We start from the raw sequence: 21,930 nt of genomic DNA on the forward strand, positions 1-21,930 counted from the left end.
GAGTCTCTTCCGGATAACTGAACTCCTCACCCTATCTCTAAGGGAAAGTGCTTGGATGGCACTGTAAGAAGGCAGAAAAAAGAATTAAACAACTTCTTGATGCTTTTACCCTGTGTCCTGCGTGTCTGTCTGTTGGGTTTGACAGGCAACAGTGCCACCTAGCATCCACAAGCACAATGTTATTCTCAAAATACTTTTCAGGTACTTTTAGTTTGTCTTTTTGTTTCCATCCATAATCAAAATGCAGCCGACTGTACTGAATGTTTTGCCTCATACTCCTCTCTGGTTTGGCCATTGCACAGCTTGTGCTTGATCAACCTTCTCCAAACAGCTTGGTCTTGCAACTCCTCACCAGTCAAGCCATTTTCCTTCAGATCTTCTTTTAATTCAGGCATCCACCTCAGCTTTGACCTCTCACTTTCTCTTCCCCTGTACTTCCAGTTCCATCACTCTTTTGCCCACATATTCATGGTCTCTCCTCATCACATGTCCATATCTCTTCAACCTACTTTTCTGTACTTTCTTAGATATCATTCCCACTTTTGCTGTACCTCTGACTGTCTCATTTCTTATTCTGTCATTTGTTTGTAACTTCACACATTCATCTAAACATTCTCATTTCTGACACATCTAACTTCATCTCCTGTGTTCCCTTTACTGCCCATGTCTCAAGTCCATACATCATTGCTGGTGTTACCACTGTCTTAAAATCCTTACCTTAAACCTTAATTCTTTGATCACACAATGCTCCTGATACCAACTTCCAATAGTTCCATCCACTTTGCACTCTATGGGGTATCTCTGCATCTAACTTTCCACCTTGGGCTACCATTGATCCTAGATATTTAAATTTATACAATCTTTTCAATAGCTCTCCCTGCATGGTAACTTCTGAATCCTGGTCATCACTAAACTTCATGTATGCTGCTTCCAACGTCCTCTCTCCCCTTCCTCTTTTCTGGTGCTACACAACATGAAGTCATCAGCAAAAAGAACTCGCCAGGGGGACTGGTCTTTTATCCCAAGACTCAACACATCCATAACCATATCAAAGAGGTAAGGGCTTAGAAACGACCCCTGCTGCAGACCTACTCTAACTGGAATTTTTTGGTTACCCCATCACTGCTTTTAACCGGAGCCTTCACTCCCTCATACATATCCTGGACAATCCTAAAATACTTCTCTGGTACTCCTTTCTCTCTCATGTATCTCAACACCTCTTGGCATGGCACTCCATCATAAGGTTTCTCCAAATCAATAAACACTATTTGCAAGCCTTTCTCTTTTTCTCTGTGCTTCTCTATGAGTTGTCTCAATGAAAAGACTGCATCAGTTGTTCCTCTCCCTGGCATAAAACCAAACTGCTCCTCACCTATGGTGGTCTCTTCCCTAAGCCTTCTCTCTATAACCCTTTCCCAAATTCCCATTGTGTGTGAGACATTAGCTTTATCCCTCTATAATTTCCACAATCCGGATCACTGTTTTCCTTATAAATGGGCATAATCACACTGCTCCTCCACTCCTGTGGTATTCTTTCCTGTTTATAGATCTTCTGCATTAGATGTCATAACACATCTACTCCCCCTTCTCCTAAACTCTCCCACACTTCTGCTGATGGAATCAATCCAATCAGGTTCAGAAAATACAGTGTCAGAATAGATAGATAGATAGATAGATAGATAGATAGATAGATAGATAGATAGATAGATAGATAGATAGATAGATAGATAGATAGATAGATAGATAGATAGATAGATAGATAGATAGATAGATACTTTATTAATCCCATGACTTCTTATTCTCGATTTCAGGTTTCTGATATTGAAATGTTCACCATAAACTATAAATTAAGTAGAATACGTGTAGCATATACAAAATCCTTAAGCCTTCTGTGCAAGAAAAAGGTTTGTGAACCAGGACTAGGGGAAATTTCTTAAATGGTACACAATTGGTCCACTTCTGCTCCATTTTAAATTCTTCCTACATTCTCATTTCTCCTCCTAATTCATATTGTAATTAATGTATTCTGCATTTACAAAATAAATTCAGTTTTCCTGTATAAAAATTTATCTTTATTCAATTTTTGTTGATCCAAATGCATTGATTTTTTTTTGCTAAACTGATCTGTCTTGAAGCCATTAACTGAATCTTATATTCTTGAATGTTTAACCTCAACAAAGACAAGAAGTGAGGCCAGTTCGATATCTTCACTGAATCCATTTTTCAGAGGAACTGATCTATAACCTAGAGAAACAAATCATTAATGGTTATTGATAAAAAAACATATTTTGTAAACAGAAGAAAAATGGATTTTGGTATTTTCATATTTGGCAAAACAATTTTTCCTGACTAAAAAATATTTATTTTACCTGTTTTGAGTCCAACAACAGGAAAAGTTGCTTGTGCCAAAAGAGCGGGTTCACTAAGCACATCCTCCTCATTTACCTCAAAGTGAAGAAAGGCACAGTGAGGATCACACACAGTAAACTCAACTATTTCAGGTCTGGTCTTCCAAACTGGATTCAGCCCATTTTCTTCTGCAAGCCAAATCAGAACAGTAGTTGAAATAACGGAGTTTATTAGAAATTCAAGAACATTTTGCAGCAAACTTGAAATTTCATGTATTGTTCATAAGAAAAAAAGTGTTTAGTCTACAGTGATGTGTAGACTGCTAAAGCAAAACAGCAAATGAAACAATGGCAGAGTACTGACATTCCAGTTTATAGAGTAGTTTACGCAAAACCATTCACTCGAAACTGAAGTGAAACTTGACACTAAAACTTGAGATTTCTCTTTGTAAAAAAATTTCAAAATAAATTTCTAGTGAAAAAAAATAACACAAGGCTTATTTCCTGTCACATGTAGACATCTTGTTGAGTTGCCAGACATGTTCTGGTAGTACATTCCTCACTTTGTCAGTTATGATGACAATCTTGGAGATCGCAATCCTAAAGAAGCATCAGAGACAGAAAGTAAATTTGAAACTTGGAGAGTGCATGTCCTTAACCCCTACTGGAGGAATCATGAAACAATAATATGCAGGTACTACGTAACAGAAGGAGGGGAGCAGCTTCTTTTGTTGTGAGATTATCCTAGGGAGAAAATGCACACAACAGTTCATTTTGTTGTATTGTATGTGCAGAGTGAGAGACAAATTACATGCATTACGCACACTGGTGATGCAACAGATATGAACAAGGCTTTTTCCTTGTTTTCTAACCCAAAAAAATCTCCAAAAATTCCTTTTAGTGATTTTGCATTTCACAATCGCAAAATCGCCTACAAAATTCCTAATACGAGAAATTGTATAAGGCAAAATAAAGAACAAAAAAAAAAAAAAAAAAATGAATTGTCCTGAAGCTGCATGTTCATGTAAACTTATCTGTTTCACTCATCGCAAGTCACGAGTGGTGTCTCCAGCAGGCGAAAAAGAACCTTTGATCAAGGATTTTAATTTTCTTGTGTTGATCTTAATTAGTAATACACTTTGGGTTGCTCGGTGATTAATCATGTTGCTTTATGAACCTATGATCCTGGGTTCAGCTCCCACTCATTGAGTTGTTTCTTGTATATGCAAGGGTTTTTGTTTTAGTTATTTCCCCCTCATATTAGATTAAAAGGGCTATTCTAAACAGGGATATGTGCATGTGTGGACCATGTGATAGGCTGCCACTGTGTCCAGGTTTGGTTCCTGCCTTGTTTCTAATGCTGAAAACAAGAAAAATTGGGAAAAAACATAAACGCAGGAGAAAATGCAAACTCTACACAGAAATTTCTCAAACTGAGTTTGGGTCTTACAACTCTGGAGGGGTGTGGAGGCAATACTAACTACTCTGCCATTTGCCCTCCTTTCTTATATTAATAATCTTATATACTGTATCTCTGAGAAGTTATGTTTTAACCAATATGACATGAATCATAACAGTGAAATGCTGCCCCTTTTCCTTTTGATGGCTAGTTTCCCCACTCCTTGGCTAGGGTCTGCAAAGCTTAACAGAAATTCAAACATTTTCAATCATGTAATTTTGAATGACTACAAAAAAATGTGCTCATTCACAGGGTTATTTGTTTAAAGGAGGCTTAGAAATCAGGACTGTCTTAATGCATAGGCATGCTGGGAATTTGCCCGGAGGCCCCGCGGTCATAGAAGCCTCATGCTAATCTATGTATGTTGTGACTTGCTGAACGGTTGTGTAGGTAGGGGCCCCAATGCACTGTTTTGCCCGGGGGCCTATAATGCTGTTAAGATGGCCCTGTTAGAAATAGAAGGCCATTTCTAGCAACTGTTAGTAGACAACAAGTATAGAAACTTTTGACAATTGTAGCTAACACTGCAGTAAAAGGAGCAGTGCAGTTTTCCATCATTGCTTACAAGCTTCCATATACATGTAGAATATAATTAAAATACTTACTTATTAATAATGTCTTGTATTTATTTTCTTTAGAATTATCTTCACAGAGTTCAACTACCACAAATGGGCTGATGATAGCCTTTCTTGATTTAGGCAAATGTCGGGCAGCAATAACCTTGCAAGATACATCAGCGTAAGTGTTTAAAGAGAAAATTGCCTTCATATGCCTAATATCCAATAAAAATTCTCATTTTTAGATTCATTTTAATAAACTGAAATATACTGTACAACTATAAACGAAGGATATCCAAAGTACAAAAATATTAATGAATCAAGAATACTCACTTTGAGATGTATAACCCATTTGTCTGTGCCATTCTTGCTTAGGATTTTGTACTGGTTATTTCTCAGTTTTTCTGGTTTCAACACATAACCACATTTCCCATTTAGACTAAACAAGGCATTGCTGATCTGCAAGTATTTATCTAAATTAAAAATAAAGAAAAAATGGAAACAGATCTACTTTATTTGAAGCCAGTCGTTTATCAATTTCTTTTTTAAACCCATTTATTTCGACATGACATGAACCAAACTCAACTTCCTCACACATGTAAAGTCAAATGAGAGCTGCTAATTAAGCTAAATCACATCTTTGAGATGTGGGAAAAACAGAGTGTCTGTAGAGAACCCCACACAGACCAGCAAACCCAACATTTTAGAGTTGGAAGGCAGCAGTGCTAATCACGTTGCCACCTTGTGCCTCCGTAATGGATGGTTTACCTGGAGACTGGAAGTTAAGTGCCACCATCTGACATCCACATTTCCATAAAGGACAAGGGTTAAAATTGGAGGAGTCCAGCCTTTCTCCTTTAGGGTAGATTCGGCTAAGGGCTTTGCAGTTGTATTTGAAAAACTCACTTGCACAATTCTTGCCAATAGGAGCCTTGTTTTCTGCAAAGGATCGAATCTCTTTGAAGTCATATTTGTCTGTAATAGAGTAAAAGCAGGACTGTATCATAGAAATAATTAGCGTTTTAACAGGCATGTCTGCTGTGAGCAGCCTTTGTCAGGAAAAAAATGCCAAAAATGCTAAAAGCTCTGTGTCAAAGCTATTTATTATATACTAGCTGTGTAAGCCCGTGCTGTAAAAAGCCTGGGTTCCTAGATGCTATTGAAATCGTCAGAAAAAAACTGAAATGCAGAGTTGGCGGTTTCATTTTGCAGACGTTCTTGCCCCTTTTGTCTATCACCGGTTAAGCGAGTTTCACTTTGGCAACGGAGTCGCTTTCTTTTGGCCTCATGCTATAGCCTTGGACTTCTTCTTCCAACTTGTTAACTTGGGGCCACCTTGCTGGCCTTGCTGGTTCTTTGAGCTTCATGCTATAGCCTCACACTTCCAGCCTGGATAAACAGACACACACACTTCCATGAGTAGACGTTTCTATATAAGAAAGTATACACTGACCAATGCAAACATTAAAACCTCATGCCTAATATTGTGTAAATCCTTTTCATGCCACCAAAAAAGCTCTGACCCATTGAGGCATGGACTCCACAAGACCTCTGAAGGCGTCCTGCAGTATCAGGCAGTAAGACATTAGTGACAGATCTTTAACTCCTGTAAGATGCAAGGTGGGGTCTCCATAGTTCAGACTTGTTTGTCCAGTACAACCCACAGATATTCGATCGGATCGAGATCTGGGAAATTTGGAGGCCAAGTCAACACATTGAACTCTTTGTTATGTTCCTCAAACCTTTCCTGAATGATTTTTGTAGTGTGACAGAAAGAGGCCACTGCCATCAGGGAATACCATTGCCATGAAGGGATGTACATGGTCTGTAACAGCCTTTAGGAAAGTGGAAAGTATCAAAATAACATCCAGATAAATTTAACCACATGAATAAAATGACTTAAGGTTTCCCAGCAGAACATTGTCCAGAGCATCACACTGCCTCTGCCAGCTTGCCTTCTGTCCACAGCACATCCTACTGCCATTTTTTCCCCAAGTAAATGACACACATGAAAATTAGATTCATCAGTCAAAGCTATCTTCTTTCATTTCTCCATGGTCCAATTCTGATGCTCATATGTCCATTGTAGGTACTTTTGGTGATGGACAGGGTTCAACTTGTGCACTTTGACCAGTCTGTTGCTACTTGGCATAATACACAGCAATCAGTAATACACTGTTTGTTCTTACACTTTTCTCTTATGGCCAACATTAGGATTAGGTTTTGCAGCAATTTGTGTCTACACGCATCAATGTGCCTTGGATACCCATGACTCTGTCCCCAGTTCACCAGTTGTCTTTCTGTTGGACAACTGTTGGTAGGTCCTATCTCCTGCATAGTGGAAACACCCCACAAGACCTGCTGTTTTGGAAATGCTATGACCCAGTCGTCTTGCTGTCACAATTTGGCCCTTGTCAAAGTAGCTTAGATCCTTATGCTTGCCCATTTTTCCTGCTTCCAACAACATCAAAAACACACCTTCAAGAACTGTTCACTTTCTGCCTACTATATCACTCCCTGTTGACAGGTGGCATTGTAACAAGATAAGCGATGTTGTTCACTTCACCTGTCAGTGGCTTTAATGTTGTGGCCGATCGGTGTATATTGTAGAGGCTAAAACACTGGACTTGGAACCGCAAGGCTGCTGGTGAAATTCCCAGCTTTACTTCAGGGTGTGACCCTTAACATTTATTCTACTTGTATTCTGACTGTAAAACAATAAAAAAAAGAAACAGCTGCTCAAATCTTGCAGATGTTTTCTTTACACAGATAAATGGAATGAAATGCTAATTATTGTGAATAAAAGAAGCACATTGAATCTTTGAATGCACAAATCAGTTGTCTATTGAGAACATAAGTTCAACAGGGGGTGGCAAGATTTGATGGCCTCAGGATATAATCTTTCTTATTTACTTTAGTTAATATTACAAACTGGGAGTTGACATACTGTACTTCTGAAAATATTTATATATTCTGAAAAGGTCTGAACATTATGATTTGTATTTGATTATAATATAATTCATTATATTATATGCAAGTCCTAAGAATTCACAAAAGCTAAATAACTAGACATGCGTCAAATACCCATATTGTTCCTTCATTGTAAGTTTCAAAAGATTCACTCAAAGTAGATTAGAAGCAGTGTTGTGCAAGTTCACACCTCACAAGAACTCGCTCAAAGTTCAGTTCACACAGATTAAAATGAACAAATTTACATTCATAGTTCACCATTTCAATTTTGAACTACCACATGTTCAGTTCATTTTGTATTTTTTAAGGAGTGAGTTTACTTTTTTCAATTTTGCATGCCTTATATTAGGCTATGACAATGTTCTTGAATAAAATACAATAATTATGAAGATTTTTTTTATTTCAATACACTTTATTGAGTTATACCCAGCAACAAACACGTATAACCATATATGCTAATATCCTCCAGGTCAAAAAAGAAATTAAATAGTTGCAAGTATACATATAAATTACTGCTCTATTTCCAACTGTGTGACACAAATGGTGATTGTGGAATCAGCGTGTAGGTGAACTAACCTATTACGCTGCCGGTCAAAATTCACATCACATATTGCATGTCCGACGGGGAAAAATATAAAGTGGCTTCGCAAAGTACGACATTTTCCTAAAAGTGAAAGTGGAGCTTCATCACGTGCTCGTGTCAGCAGGGGTGCAGCTTAAGCTCAAGCAGACAGACACAGACAGTGCCTATTTGATTTTACGTTATTTTTTTCTGAATACAAAAAAATGGCAAAAAATTCGGATGAAAAAAATATTCGTAAAAATCCACTCTTTGTGCTTATCCAAATACTGTACTGTATTCGGATTTGGCTCCACTCCTTCATTACAAAACATTTAATCTAGACCTAAACCAGATCCAGAATGTCTCATAAAACTGAACTATCTCACGTTCAAGTTCTTCACTTGCAAATATGTTACGTTAAGTTCACTGTTCTTAGAAAAATTAGCTTGTTCAATGAACTCTTTTGACCTATTTCATGCACAACACTGGTTAGAAAATGATGAGAAATCAACTGCAAAGAAGCATTGCAGTGAAATGTAGTTAGGAGCCATTCACCAGAGACTGTATCTCTTGTTGCTGTTACAGTATCCAATTTGAATTTTATTTTTCTACTACATTACTTATGTTGCATAACCCACACATTAAATCATCCAGTTGTATGCTTACATAGGGCAAAACATACATATTTTTTCTAAAATATTGTTAAATAAATACTTCTAGAAAATCAGAGCAGTACATGCAGCAGAAACAGGTTCACATGGGATCAAGCTTTTGAATTGAAGACCCACTTCTCTCCCACGTTACATGTTTAACCATTTAAAGTCTGCCTATTGATTTGGGCCCAAAGAATAATGCAAAATTGAAAAAGACATTCACTTACTCAGTGCTATAATTAAAGTACAGAGTTTTGAACTTTAAATGCCATATTGCATACCCCAATACCTCTTGTTTTTTGTACTGCTTTAAAACAGTAAAACTAGACATATTGCTTGTAAATACTCATACTTCACAACATTTTTTCCTGAGTGTTCACTGATGTTTTTATATTGTTTGAAAACCAATAAAAATAAGAATAATGTATTTTTGGTAAAAATGTTACTTAATTATGAAACTTATTCTGCTCTAACATATGTGTACAACATAACTAATGTAAAAATTCTGAAAGAGAAATGTTTGACCTTTATTTTGAAGGATAGCACATGAACATTGAATAAAGGATGACTAAGTTATGGCCAGTAAAATCAGAGTAGCAGAAAATGTGCAAAAGTGAGGCTGGATTTAAAGGGTTAAAATCACTTTTAAAAATATGTTTAAAATATGAACGTGTACTTTTGTACTAGCTATTTTTAAAATTAAGGTTTGCATCAATTAATTATTTTTATTAAATATGTACCTTGGTATAGTATATCTGTAAATATATAGCATTGTGAGAACTGTAGAATATGAAAATTGTGTTTATTATGTTGATGTTATAGGGGACAGTTTAAGGGCTCTGGTGATGGTAATTCCCCACTGCTCCAGAGGTTGGCACTATACAATAACACCTTCTTTTTCTGTCCTTCTGCAGGTCATAAAACTGATAGAGTTTTGACCACTGATGTCACTTCTGGTATCCATCCACTTGGACCCACCTCTTCCTGCTGGAAACAGTCTTAACCAGCTGTCATACCCCGACTCCTGTCTGAAACGACACAACTTAATGTTCTACTGATGTTTTATTTCTGTGTTTTTGAGACTTCAGTTGAATGATGGTTTGCCGGCAGATGCTCCAAAACTTCTCATTCTCTTTGTTGTTGTTGTTCTTCCTTTGGCCGCTCCCATTAGGGGTCGCCAAAGCTGATCATCTTTTTCCATATCTTCCTGTCCTCTGCATTTGGGTCTGTTACACTCACCACCTTCATGTCCTCTCTCACTACATCCATAAACCTTCTCTTAGGCCTTCCTCTTTTCCTTTCACGGGGCAGCTCCATACTTAACATCCTTCTCCCAATATACCCAGCATCTCTCCTCTACCATGTGTTCATATTATGATCAACATGTCCAAACCAACACAATCTGAGCTGACTCTCTAATGTACTCATTTCTAATCCTATCCATCCTCGTCACACCCACTGCAAATCTTAACATCTTTAACTCTGCTACCTCCAGCTCTGTCTCCTGCTTTCTGGTCAGTGCCACCATCTCCAACCCATATAACATAGCTGGTCTCACTACCATCCTGTAGACCTTCTCTTTCACTCTTGCTGATATCAGTCTGTCACAAATCACTCCTGACACTCTTCTCCACTCATTTCACCCTGTCTGCACTCTCTTTTTCACCTCTCTTCCACAATCCCCATTATTCTATACTGTTGATCCCAAGTATTTAAACTCTTCCACCTTTGCCAACTCTACTCCTTGCATCCTCACTATTCCACTGACTTCCCTCTCATTTACACACATGTATTCTCCTTGGTCCTACTGACTTTCATTCCTCTCCTTCTCTAGAGTTTCTCTTCCCAGCTCAGTCCCTCTGTCTAGTTATTCGGCTGATTCTCTTTGCTTTGTTAATGCTCTGTATATAGTCTTGTATGCATGCTCTATTATTGCTTCATTGTAACAAAAAGCTAGCTATATTAAATTGTGCTGATATGTTCTTCTGACTTTTATGCTAAGTAAGGGCAACTGCTTTACTCTAAAGAGAGAAATTTTACTTTTACTTGTCAACAACAAAATTGTGCTGTATTTCCCTTTTGAACATACATAAATCCAATATTTTCTTTGAAAAGTTTTGAAGTGTATCCATTAATTGATCAAATATTACTTTATTACCAGTAATAAACTTCCTCTCTTTCACGACCCATATTCAGTGTAGCATCTCGCAAAGTGGGAAACTAGGAAGACCAGTGTGATTAGGACTTTGTGTCAACTTGTCACACTTCCTTGATTTTTGATGTGCTTTTCATGGAGATGCTCATAGCGCAACATATCAAGCTGAGAAATTCACAGATGCTGCCAAACCAGTTGAGAGACAAAATCCCTCCGAAATGTTGTGATATAGTGTCACCATTTTCAAAGCATATTGCAATTCAATTTATAGTAACATTGGGACAGATAGCTTATAACTCCTTTAAAATGCACAATTTGATTATTGCAAAGTTAAAACTGTACAAGGCATTACACTGAGTAAGATTCATGACTCACAAACTTGCAAATGTTTACCTTCAAGCAGCGTCTACTGTCAGCCACTTTTTCTGTATTTACTAAGAGTGGAGTGTTGCTGGCATTAACTGAGGTTGCCTCAGAAAACAGGAGAGCCTGCCACTTCCTGCTGCCACGAACCAGAAAATGATGTGGCCCAGCTGTAAGAGTGAGTTAAGCTTGCAGGCATAAGGAGGTCACTTCGTGTTGGTCCTTGGTACAAATGAAGTCCTATAGGCAGTTTTTAGATTGCTTAAATATTATTGTATCTTTCATAGTATCTTCATACACAAATATATCTGGATCGTCTGTCTGCTACCTGTAAATCTACCATGTGTTCATATTATGATCAGAAAAAACGTATCCTTACTATGCATTATTGAAAAGATGGAACTCTTTACTTTATGACACTACTAGAATTGAGATGTTATTATAAATGTGTATATATTGGCTGGATTTCACATTTTTAGTGATAAAATGTATCATTTAATTGTTCCTCACTATAGTTCTTTGCTTGCACAACCAATTGTTATGAATATTTCTAAACATGTTCTTTGACTTATTGGAATTATATAAATGTAATATATTTATAATAATATAATTAAATTAATGTTATATAATAATATACAATTGAGCCTTTTTTACCTTTTATCTGCATTTTGTGTGAACTATTTAAATATAAACAAAAGATTTGAATCTGCCATTTACTTATACAGTACATAACATTTTATATCACAATTCTTATCGTAATGCTTTATATGAACTAAACTGCATAGTGTTGTTTTAATTTTTCTTGCAACGTTTTAGTTATAAGCATTATCCCTATAGTGAGAAATAACTAAAATGATGGCTTTTCTACCATCTTGCCCTGCCCCAGTTTTCGTAAACATAAAAAAAACCTGTAGTTGAAATTTTGAGACTTTCTAACCTTTTTAGAAACTTTATTTATCAATTGGATAAATATATAAATTAACTGTTTGTATTGGGCGGCATGGTGGAGCAGTGTTTGTCCTTCTGTCTCACTGTAAGGAGGCCTGGGTTCACATTCTGGGTTTTCCATGTGTGAATTTGTATGTTCTCCCTTTGTCTGTGGGAATTTCCTTTGGGTGCTCCGTTTTCATCCCACAGTCCAAAGGTAAGCAGGTTAGATGAACTGGTGATCCTAAGTTGGCCCTAATATGTTTCTGTGTTTTTGACCTGCGATGAACTGGCACTCTATCTAGGGTTTGTTCCTGCCTTGTGCCCAATGTTGGTTGGGTAGGTTCCACCAGATCCTGTTCAGAACTAAGTGGGTTTGAAAATGACTAACTGACTGTTTGGATTGAAATTTTTGCACATTTTTATTATGAATAATCATTCACATCTATTCATGAAATCCAGCATACACTGCCAATCAATTACAAGCCAAAATAAACAAGAGATTTTGGGACAGTGAGATGAAAATGGAAGAGACATATAGCACTGCAGTTCTTATGAGAACAAACTTAAACAAACGAAGTGGTGGACAGCAATGCCAGGACCTTTTGGGCTTTGCTGGGTCACTGGGTTTCAGGTTTGAGATTACATCAGTTACAAATTATATGTTAAATAAATTTAAATTATTTAAAAAAAAAGCACATGGGCATAGAGTTGAATCTGAGATAATTTAATTTTGCTCCTCTGCCTACCTAAATGTCTTTGTACACTACTGTGTGCTACCTTTAGAGTAGAAAAGCCATGCATTAAATCAGGTTGTGTCCAATTCTGTAGAATCTGTGTCTGCAATGCATATTACACCTTTGTGTCAACTTTCCAACATGACCTAGTTTTGTTTAAGGATGTTATTTGCACTTCCAGGTGCCACATGCTGGTGAAAGTGGTGCATGTACATTAAAAGAACAGAAAAAAAACATTCGTCTTTAAAGCTGTGGTGGTGGAACAATGACCCAGACTAGAAATGCTTGCAAGATGTCAAGTTATCGATACTATATGTCTTATTCTGGAGAGACAGTTGTCAGACAAGATTGGTCAGTAGAATTGTATTTCTTGCTCTTATTTTTCTTTCCTTACCCATTACTGATTGCATTTTGTTGGGTGATGTCTGACGTTGTCATTGGGGACCTGGGTCTATACCCCACAGGTTAGGCCAAATAATGAAATACGAAGGAAAAGGAGGGACAATCTGAAAATTCATCATTTGAACTTGAGGTAGAAATGACTGTCAGATTACAGAAAAAACTGGTAAAGAACTCAACAATAAACAAGATTAATCCTTTTCCACCTGAGGTCTTGCATAATCCAATATTGGACCAGTAATGCCTGCTATTGGACTACCAAAATTCTTTGAAAATATTCAAATATCACAATTTAAAAAGAATTCAACCTATACTTGTATGCTTTTGTGTTGGGAGTGACTATTAATTTTGTTAATGTGCCAGTAAACAATGGCTAAATCATACTGGTGAAAGAAAAATGCTCAGAAACATAAATAGCTCTTATCAAAACACATCAATGGGGAGACTGAGAAGTAGAAAATATAGACACAAGTACGGCATGCACAAGAACCACAATGGTCGGGAGACATGAACATTGAGACAAGAGGAAAGAAGATGGAGAATTAGGATGACTATTAGCTGACATTTTTTTCTAAAACTAGTGAAGACAGGAAACTTTTAAAAAAATAACTCAGACTCAATCCAGCAGGAGCCAGACTGATAAGAGAAGTACGGAAGGGATAACACAGAAATCAATGATAAATCTTTAGAATATATAAAGGGATGGGACTCCTGTATTAAATTCAAGTGAAGATCGAAAGATAGCAAATGCCTTGAACCTGCTTTTTGCTGGGCTAGATTTCTCTGTTCCAACTATCACAGAAGTTGCATACCTCACATTACCTCACATCCCCTTCTCTGGGTCATTCTTTTTAATTACCTGACCCCAATTTAATATATGACTCTAGAATTGGTGTGCTTTGCGCATGCTAGAGGCTTAACTAGTTAAGTAATAAAAGATTGAGTACCATGTAACCAATGCAGCAAAAGCCCATCAGAGACACACAGAACTGGCAGAGAACCATGAAAAGTTTTTCAAACAAGCTTCTGACTACGGTATAAGAACTGAATCCTTTAAAGCAAGGGTATTGACATTTGGAGGACTGCAGTAACTTCAGCTGGAAGCCAATCCTTGCAGCTAACAGAATGTATTTAGTTTCATGGCTTCTTATTGCTTTCATTCTTCCCTGCCAGGTCATTTTAACTTTGTAGCTTTTTTTTCTTCCGTTACTATCAGCCAAAGAGTCTAGAAGTGTTGGGGAAGAAATGACTATACAAGAGATGCCTGGCTGGGCAGACATAGAAGTGGAAGTACTGGCTAAGGTCTAGTGAGGTCCTGTGAAATAATTGCTTTATTAATTTGCTCTACTGTGTGCTAAGCTTCTTCCATTAAAGTAATACATTTCCAAGTGCTCTAGTCTTCATTAAAGTATAAGATTTTAGTTTCTTGATATATTACATTTGAACTGTTTAAGAATGGCAGAACCTACAATTATTAACAAAAAAAGAAAAATCTGTTAATGGAAGAAAAGTAGAAGAAAATAAACCAGATTCATAATGTTTTGGCACATGCTCAGTACAATAAACATTAAGTGACTTTTTGATTTTTCATTATAAAATAAACTTTTACTTATTTTTTCCAATAATTATATCTACTTTATACACTACTTGAACATCATTTACTCAGATATTGCAGACTTTGAAAATGGGACTGGTCCAAATGGAAGTCTACCTTTTGAAGCAATATAGCTACATCTCTGCTTCATTAAATCACTGACATTTATGGATAGAAATGAACCAGTACATCAGATTACATACCAAAACATTCCAAGTCTTTGATCTTTGGTTGGCAGTAAACAGCAAGGTCAGACATTTCAGCGGCAACAAGGTCCTTCTTTTCGCTTATTGTGATCTGTCTCAAGAAAGCATCTTGTTACTGGTAAAGACAGTGAAATTCATTGTATCATGTCAGCTCTAGATTATACTCAGTAATGGTAATTAAGAAAGTGAAATGCATTTTGGGTTAGGCATGTACACATTTATTTTTTTCACTTTTATATATATTTTAGACTAAAAAACTGTACCATATATCATATGACTTCAAAGTGATCAGCACAGATTTGCTTGGCTCCATTTCTTTCAAGCGAGTACATTTTGGAATGTCCTGTTGAAAGTAATTCATATGATGTACTGAAAAATTGTTGACGATTTAATCTTGATTTTATGCGCTGTTATAAGCAAAGATTGGATGATTGGCTAGCCCATTAGTGATACCTACAGAGATGGCAGTCAATTGCAATTCAGTGAAGCCAAGCTACATTGACAAGCTAATTTTTGTTGCTTCTTATTTCCCTCATTTTTATTCTTGATCACCATGTCTACATTTATTTTGTATGTGCTATAAAAGTGATACTGTGCTGCTCCTAATCTCTAATATCAAACTCTGTTGTCCATTATAGCACTCTATGAATCTTTTACATTTTTTTTTCTATGTTCATTACTTTTATATAGGTGCCACAATCATTACAATTGCCTTTAAACAACTGTAGTGCTAATACTCTGACCAAGAGCAAGCACAAGATATTAAGCTGCTGTCCTTTGTTTTGTACAAAATATATTAGTGTAAGGAAAATATGCATCATTAGATAAAACATTCATTATTTACCATATCAATAAATTATGAATGAGCTAAATATGAATTCCATATCATCCGAATATTTTATGAAATAGAATGGTTTTAGTACAGAGAGTTTAAAACACACTGCACCTTGAATTGCTGGCACAGATTTTTCTGCATGATCTTCCACAGCATCTGGTACCACTCAAACTGCTCTTCCACGGTTTTTGTAGCAAAGTCTATGGGCAGTCCGGCATCCAAAGATGGGTTCAGGGTGAATACAAAATGCATCCCCTTCTTCAGTTGTGATTTAGCTACATAGGTGTGACAAAGATACACTAATTTTAAGCATCACACTCACCTAATTATTGTCCAGATTTTCTTGTAAGTAATGCTGATAATTAAGATTTATTAAAATTATACTACTGCAAAGATTTATCATTAGTTATGCCTTCGTGATTTTATTAAGGAAATAAAATTGAATGCAATCGACAAAGTAATCAATAAAACATCCTTACAAATGGTGTATTTTGAAAGGTCCAGGCATTGTTCATATGGTTTTCCAGAGAGATTCTTATCATTTATCTATAAAAGTAAGTTAAAGAAACAAATGATGCATAATATTGCTCCTTTGTAATATCTGTGTATTTATAGAGTTACTTCAGCATATCCATTTTTGCAAGCACAGTGTTATTATTAATTTTTTCCATATATAGTTGCAGTATTATATATTGTTTAGGTAAGTACATTGTGTACTTCTCATTGGTATTCCAAAATGAGTGTGTACAGTACTTGTGCACTGTATTTAAATTTTCCTGATATACAGTGAAAATACATTTACAATTAATAATTACAATATTATTTACAAAAGCAGTCATGGATTTGTTAATCTTTTGGAAAGAAATTAAATTGTAAAACATATTCTACATACTTCAGGAAGCACAAATAATAGCAATTCCATTTAAGCAAAAATAGTCACAATTGCATTAATTGACTGACTGCTATAGAAATCACCAAAAGTTGAAAAGAGTCTTGTCAGTTTATACCAAACACATTTCTATCTGGAATGCATGAAGGATAACAGATCTGTCTTTTCATTCTTCTATTTTCAAACCCTCTTAATCCAGTTCAGGGACATGCAGGGCCAGAGCGAACCCAACATGGTACACGTTGTCCAAAAATTCAAATATCTCACTTGTAGGCTTGGACGAATCATTATAGCACTGGCTAATCAAGCTAACACCATAGAATAAAAAATGCGAAGGTAAACTTTGTTAGGCAGCTATTCTATATAAATATAGAAATATTTCCAAGTTTAAAAGCTCACTGGTGCACTCAGATTTTATTAACCAATAACAGGGTAATTATTTTGCATTTCATGAATAAGGAAACGCATTCTTCTAAGCTAATATTGAGCCTTAGGAGCAATTACAACTCATGGCTGTTTTTTAAAAACCTTAGCTTACCACCGCAAACATTTTGCTACCTAGTTTACTTTAAAAAAAATTCTCTAATTTCCCTTTTAAAGCTTTTGGCAGAATTTTATATAATAAATTACAGTTTACTGCTTTATTTATTTAATATAAATTTTCTGTTTCTTACCCCTGATGATCTTTTTTCATTAGGATCCATATAAATCTTTTTATCATATAGTGCATGATGCAGAAATTGCTAACCTGTAAAAGTGGCCAGAAGTGTGACACATTTATATTTGTGAGATGAACTAAAAACATAGTTAACTGTGGTAACACCTAGATACACCACATACGTGCCCACAAATGAAAGAGAATGCTTTGAAATGTGTCAGCTAAATGATTCTGCATGATGGGTTTCTTACAGTACTGCATAGCGAAGAAGAAACTTTGGTAAGTGATTTTTATTTATCAAAAAATTTGTCTTTGCAGTTTAAAGTTCTGATGAATACCTGAGATGAATTTCAGTGTGTGTGACTTTTCAGTAAGGTGCAGTACACGTGTATTTTGTCGAAGTAACTTACCGTTACAGATATTAATAAAGATAGAAAGTAATCAGGTGAATCATATATATAAAATATTTATACAATGAAAAATACAATATATAATTGTATAATATACTTGTTGTGTAATATACATGTTTGTTCCCAACCCACGCATGCAACAATCTTTATTGTTATATAATCAAACAAGTTTATTTGAACAAAAATATTTTATGGATGGCAAAAATGTCAGCACTATGTAATATTATGTAGTGTAGCTACTAATAATGTGTATGCATTACAGAATGCTCTTGAAAATGTATTATTGAATGACATGTTTATTTAAACTATTCAAGTGCATACAATTCCATTCATTCAAATATGCTCTATGAGTCTAAGAGTCTAAAAGCAGAGTCGCTTCCCTCATCACACTTAACTTGCATAAATGACTACTGACTGGAAATGTATTTAGTTTTTTTAACAAATAATATCTTCCATCCATCCATCCATTCATCCATCCATCTATCCATCCATTCAGTCATTCATTCATCATCGAATCAACCCAATCTGTTTGAACTTAACCCAAAAACATCAAGCACAAGGCTGAAATAAAATCTGCACACAAAAAGTTACTTCACAAAAATAGAAGGAAATGAGAAAAAAAATAAAAGAATCGGCAATGAAACACATTTAGCTACCTCTGGGAAAGCCAGCAACACAAAGTAGGGATAAAAAAAAATGTTAAAAATGTTAAGCCATACCGGTCAGCATATAATGTTATTAATAAAGAGATTTCGGACCAACTGCTGCTTTGTACTACAACTTTAAGCATCCATCCTGACAAGCAAATCTGGATTTCTTTGTCATTAAAAACAATACAACATATATTTCTGATTTTTTTGTTATTATAATTCTGTTAAAATCTCAATTTTAAAGAGACCTTTCAATGTTATTGATGTTCATTTCGGTCACTTCAGGCTCAGCCAAACAGCAGTCCTGAGTATTATTATGACGTACAATGTCTAAAGCAATAAGGCTTAATGAAAAATAACTATTAGGTCAGAAGAATTCATATTAAGATTACCTGCATTACATGTTTACTTTAACTTTAAAGTTTCAAAAAGAGAAAATAAGTTTAGTTTATCCTTAGTATATTATTCATTGACTGTCTGCTCCTCCCCACAGCACTGTTTTGTTTTTTTGTGCTTTTTTTAATAAGCTGGGTAACACTTTAATTTAGGTACTGTAAAAATGCTTTGGATCTTCATAACACTTACAAAGCATCAGTACAGTGTTTATTCATCTCTACAATGTGACCTACTAACAAAACTTCACTCTGGAGTGGTTTGAGGTGGCTTAACTGAGACACATTTTACTTGCTATTACAGATTTACTATAAGACCTGTGAAGCCTTCAAATTAACAGGTTATTGTACCATCATGTCAACATCCCACGCTGAGATGAATAGAGATGAATAACCCATCTACTGATGTTTTATAAGTGTTGCAGTACCTAAATTAAAGTGTTACCAATAGCTGTAAAATCAAGAAGAAGTGATTTTTGACTGAGTGTAATATGACTTTATCATGAGCTTTACAGTGAAGCAGTACAAAATGTACCCCTTTCCCCTGTCCCTATGGTCACGTCACTTTGCACATCTGAAGAATCCCAGTTATTGTGAAGGGCTGCATTTTCAAATGTCACATTTATTTGAAGGTTGAAGGTGAAATTTCACCTGCTTCCTTTATGCAACTGTGCATGTGTCATATTCACTTCATGCCCTAAAGATGCATAAGGAAAAAGTTAAAACGTTAACAACAATAATAAAAAATATACAAAAGCGCATACAATATAAAGATAATGTTCTGTATATGTAGCACCCAGATTATTTAACCATGGTTTGAATATATTCAAATACGTACTTTTTTTTTAATATGGGCATTTTTGGGTATTAATATGGGTGTTTTTGACTAACATGACAGCCTTGCTTCTAAACAGGAAATGTTTGTGGAAAGTGGGCATAAGACAAAATAATTGGTCACTTTAATGACAGTGTTTAAAGAAATCACTTATGGCTTTCCAGACATCCCAAGTTGTAATAATTGATTTCTGGATGAGGGGCTATGATGCCATTTCTAGCACAAGCATACTGCTTGTGACGTATCTGGCCTAACTCCAGACCCTCCACACTTTGGCTTTTAGCACACACTTTGGTCCTGTGTTGATTCTTAGGACAGAGTCTAGACATGTAAGATGTGTTAGATGGCCACATGCCATAAGTGAAGATCTCTTTCATACTTGGCACCAGTAAATGGTTACATAGGAACTTCACTTTGTTTCCATTAGATCTATCATGGTGCAGCATCAAGTTTGTGATTGTTCATTTTCTAACTCCTTCATTTAAGCACACTTACCAGAAGCACAGTAGGGGCACACAGACATCACTGTAATGTCATGGTCACAATCACAGAAGAGACTGTATCAGGCATCAAACAGTAAGTGCAATGGCAGAGGTTTTGTATTTATTGTACTAGATGAATATTGTAAAGTGTGCCCTATGTTGTTGAAGAAAGCTGTCAGTTTTACTGGTCAATCTTCAGTACATCTAAAACATTGCCCATATTCACCAGCTCAGGATGCTAACTAGCATCTCTAGTAGAAATGGCCAAAATGAGGTTTTTGTGCAGAGTCATTGGAGTTAAAAAATATAGAAGAGTCCTAGAGAATCTTTTTTGGTTTGAGAGGAGCAATCTATGGGATTTAGGCATATAGTGAGGGTGATCCTTGAGTGTTTCCTACTGGAAATGTACCAGATCAAGGCAATTATAAAAAGCCACCTTAGTGATTATATCTCCTGACTTTCCTGAAAGTGCATGGGAATCCCCAGAAGGAAGTGAGGATTGTTGTCTGGGATAGGGTGACCTTGTAGAAGGGCTATATATATTTAAAATAGTTTATTTTCAGTGTATAAAAGTTGTTTGTACTGCAACTGGACTTTATATGCATATACATAAATGAGCATTTACTATATATGAAAAGGTATTCACCATGTACAAAATATGGAACGGAATGGCAGAGATAGACAGCATTGTCACCTCCTACATGTCATCCACTTGAAGCTAAGAATGTTCAGGCCCGGCCAGTACTTGGAGGGGAGACCATCTTGGTTAGTGAGGCCGGCATGGGGCGCTTACCCTGTGGTCTGTGTGTGGATCCAAATGCCCCAGTGCAGTGACAGAAACACAGTACTGTAAATATGTCACCGTCCTTCAGATGAGATGTAAAATCAAGGTCCTGGCTCTTTATGGTTGTTAAAGGTCCCTGGGCATCTTTCAAAAAGAGAAGAGCTTTTATCCCGATGTCCTGGCTAAAATTGCCCATCATGGCCTTGTCCATTCTAGCCCACTAAGCAAACCATGTCTCTAATTGGCTATCTCTCTCACCACTTCACCACCTAATAGCTCAATAGCATCATCAAGTGGTGGTTGAAGTATTTACCCTCTGTCTATATAAAGCTCTTTGAGTAGTGAGAAGAATGCTATATAAATGTAATTAATTGTTTTTCTGGTGGAGGGACATCTGGTTTACCATTACACATGTGCTCTGGCAATTAGGCTTTAAAGCACTTTTTTACTATTTGTTAACCTGCATATCAATAAAAGAATTCAGATATCAGTCATCTGCAGCCCCAGAGTCTCCCATGTTACTTCTCACTCATTCACTTCACAATTTAACTTCAGCACACAGTCATGTGGCCACCTCAAAATATTAGGACTGGGCTACTGAGGCTTTCCTCTTCACCTTGAACAGGCATGGTGAGGCCATTGTGATTTTCTCTTTTGGAGATTGTGCTGTCTGTCTTTCAGTTTTCCTTCCAGTTACAACTACATTGTTTTACAGATTCATGCTAGCCTTCCCATCAAATCAGAAACCTATTCACTCATTCACCAATAACAAACACAACTGAGTTATTTGTGTATTGCTTGTGAACTTGTTTTGTTTTGTTTTTCCTTATAGGTGTGTGCAGTGGGGTTTTGATAAGGGATACAGTTTATTTTGAGCACAGTAGATATGGTTGCTTATATCTGCATATATGAATTCTTTAATATGTAGTATATGTTGTAAGAAATAAGACATGCTGGAAAACTCCAAGAACATTTGGGGAATGACCCCATATAATGTCCGTCTGAAAAATGAAAAAATATGAGCAAAAAATGGATCAAAAACAAGAGCATTTGACAGTATTGTAA

At 36.1% G+C, this 21,930-nt stretch overlaps 2 protein-coding genes across 3 annotated transcripts in view; both read right to left on the bottom strand.

Annotated features, from left to right (window-relative positions):
- meak7 (MTOR associated protein, eak-7 homolog) overlaps positions 1 to 21,930 on the bottom strand; it is a 514,074-nt gene that overhangs the window by 59,497 nt on the left and 432,647 nt on the right. The window lies entirely within an intron of this gene.
- LOC114657235 (1-phosphatidylinositol 4,5-bisphosphate phosphodiesterase gamma-2-like) lies at positions 1,968 to 16,027 on the bottom strand. Its single transcript, XM_028808961.2, has 7 exons — positions 15,877 to 16,027; positions 14,928 to 15,021; positions 5,133 to 5,339; positions 4,698 to 4,837; positions 4,413 to 4,527; positions 2,370 to 2,537; positions 1,968 to 2,244 (listed from the first exon to the last, which is right to left on the bottom strand). The coding sequence occupies exons 1-7, from the start codon at positions 16,015 to 16,017 to the stop codon at positions 2,150 to 2,152; spliced, it is 960 nt and encodes a 319-aa protein (XP_028664794.2). The 5' UTR covers positions 16,018 to 16,027; the 3' UTR covers positions 1,968 to 2,149.

The sequence above is a fragment of the Erpetoichthys calabaricus genome, chromosome 9 (assembly GCF_900747795.2).
Source record: "Erpetoichthys calabaricus chromosome 9, fErpCal1.3, whole genome shotgun sequence".
NCBI classification, from domain to species: domain Eukaryota; kingdom Metazoa; phylum Chordata; class Cladistia; order Polypteriformes; family Polypteridae; genus Erpetoichthys; species Erpetoichthys calabaricus.

Coding starts and splice junctions, on each gene's coding strand:
- LOC114657235 (XM_028808961.2), bottom strand. CDS start 16,017: ATGCATTTTGTATTCACCCTGAACCCATCTTTGGATGCCGGACTGCCC. Junction 2,538..4,412: donor ATACAAGACATTATTAATAA/GTAAGTATTTTA, acceptor TTTGGCTTGCAG/AAGAAAATGGGCTGAATCCA. Junction 2,245..2,369: donor TGTTGTTGGACTCAAAACAG/GTAAAATAAATA, acceptor TTGTTTCTCTAG/GTTATAGATCAGTTCCTCTG.